The 2,500-nt window shown below is 39.0% G+C and overlaps 1 protein-coding gene across 2 annotated transcripts in view; it reads left to right on the plus strand.

Moving 5' to 3' along the window:
• Positions 1–2,500, plus strand: part of LOC147469131 (uncharacterized) — an 11,643-nt gene that overhangs the window by 7,280 nt on the left and 1,863 nt on the right. Inside the window, exon 3 of one of the 2 annotated variants that reach the window (XR_015192213.1) lies at positions 2,231–2,481. Coding sequence is in view for 1 of the 2 variants with exons in the window: in XM_086551210.1 (XP_086407336.1) it covers positions 2,231–2,359 (129 nt within the window). In the remaining variant the exon portion in view is untranslated. The remainder of the gene's footprint in view (positions 1–2,230; positions 2,482–2,500) is intronic. The other variant, XM_086551210.1, reaches the window with a different exon arrangement.

Here is a 2,500-nt window from a genome sequence, read left to right on the forward strand (position 1 = left end):
CTCCTCCACCCCCACCACCCCCACCCCCCCTCCTCTTCTTCCTCCTCATTCCCCCCCCCCCCCTCCTCCACCCCACTCTTCCTCCTCCTTCTCCTCTACCAACACCTACTCCTCCACCACCAGCACCACCCCTCCTCTTCTTCCTCCTCCTCCTCCTCCTCCTCCACCACTACCACCCCTCATCCAACCCTCCTCCTCCTCCTCCACCCCCCCTCATCCCACCCTCCTCCACCACCACTACCCCCCTTACTCCTCCTCCTCCTCCACCACCACCCCTCCTCCTCCCCCTTCATCCAACCCTCCTCCTCCTCCATCCCCCCTCTTCCACCCTCCTCCTCCTCCTCTTCCTCCTCCTCCTCCATCTGCACACGTCCTCCAAGCGTCCCAAGCAATTAGCATCGACACGCCTCGCTCATTCACCGTCCAATGGCTTCGTCTTGATAGCTCTTGTTATTGCCTCACCGACCCTTTGATATACTGCTCTCTGTCTGTTGACGTCAGATTTTGTTGCTATTTTGAGATTATTTTTGTTTATCTTTGAACGGGGGGAGGAGGGGTGGATGTATATGAATGTGTATATATGTATATATATATATATATATATATATATATATATATATATATATATATATATATATATATATAAATTTAAATCCCTTCAAAAAATTATTTTTTATATATACATATATATATATATATACATATTATACATATATATATACATATATATATATAATATATATATATATATATTTATATATATATTATATAAATTATTATATGTATGGATGTATGTATGTGTGTATTTATGTATATATGTATATATGTATGGCATCATGTATTGATATATATGTATGTATGGAATGTATATATATATATATATAATACTATTATATATATATTTTATATATATATATATTATATATATATATATATATATATATAATTCCCTTGACGTTCAAGTGAAAAATAAGCCTTCTTAATCTCCCAATGACACAGGTTGTCATCCTCTTCTTTAAAGCACATCTTAAGAGGCAATAATTTTCAAACTTCGTTAAGCTGAAAACGTGTGTCGCTGGTTCAGATTCGATCGCTGAAACAGCATCCACTTGGTTGACTCTTCCTCCTAAATGAGTGATGACTAAGCATGATTTGCGAATATACATTGTAATGTACATTGTAACTTGCCAGGTGGACAAATTAGCTTATTGCGTGTTGAATTATTATCTCCCTCTTTTCTTAAACAGGGTAGGTCAGTGAAATACTAAATGTATTTGTTTGTACTTAGTTTAGGTCTGATGTATGAATATCAAATAAAAAAAAATAAAAAAAAAAAAAAAAATTACGAAAAATAAAAAAAAAATAAGATAAAAGATAAAAAATAAATATAAGAAAAAAAATACTAACAATAAAAAAAAAACACAAACCCATATGAATGATATAAAAAACAAAAAACAATTACCTCTAATTCTGAAACAAAAGAGGATCAATAAATCATGAAGGTAAATAACTGCCGAGCGAAATGAACTTATAACACGAGCGATCGACGCTAACCTGGGACTAACTTGGCAGCTCAGGAGACTAGAACAAGAACGGGCAAGAAAGGGGAGACGGGGAGAGGAAGTAAAAAAAGTAGTTAAAGTAGAAAAAATATCGACGCCCCTTCCAGATAGTAGCGAAAGAATTAATGTATAAGTATCGGCCAGATGACTCGTCTAAAGTGGAGTCAGATTCAGCGGATGAGGAGAGGCACTGTGATGAACAGTGAAAAAGATAGAATTTTTTTTTTTTTACATTTTTCTTCGTTTTGATAGTAGGTTCCGTTTCTGTTCATAGCTATAACTTTGTTACACTTCGATTGTTTGGTTCATTTATGACTATCACAGGGAAAATGATCGACCACATTCAAAAGGTTGACTATATTGCTGATACATTCATTTTTAGGCCACGCCTGTGAACTTCTTAGCTGAGACGTATCATCCAGCCCTCCATTTTATCATCACCATATCAGTTTCATTCATGTTATGATACTACACATTTACTACACATCTTACTAACCCCTGCCCCTCTCTTTCTCCCTACCTCCCTCCCCTTAGCCGAGACATATCGAGCCTCCATTTTACCATAAACATGATATAGGTTTCAAATATTTCACTCACGTCACATTATCATTCTTTGGCTGTACTCACTCATTATACACTAACTCCCTCCCCTCTTTCTCCCGCCACAGCCGAGACGCATCATCCGCGCCTCCTCCGAGTACGAGGACTTCCTCTACCGCCACCGCCTCTTCTTCCTCAACTTGATGAACGAAGGCTACTCGCGCAAGGAACTCATCTCCAACCTCGAGCAGTTCCTGGTGAGGCTGTGTCTGGACAGCGGCGTGTGTGAGGACATGTGATCTCCCCCAAACTCCCTTAAAAAACACACCCTCACAACCCTACAATGTCACCCTTCTTTGTTTCTTTGGCGGTGCGCGAGGTAACGACATTCGTGATTC

Source organism: Penaeus japonicus, unplaced genomic scaffold (assembly GCF_977035675.1).
Source record: "Penaeus japonicus unplaced genomic scaffold, GWHDUDI00000001_assembly GWHDUDI00000024, whole genome shotgun sequence".
NCBI lineage: Eukaryota > Metazoa > Arthropoda > Malacostraca > Decapoda > Penaeidae > Penaeus > Penaeus japonicus.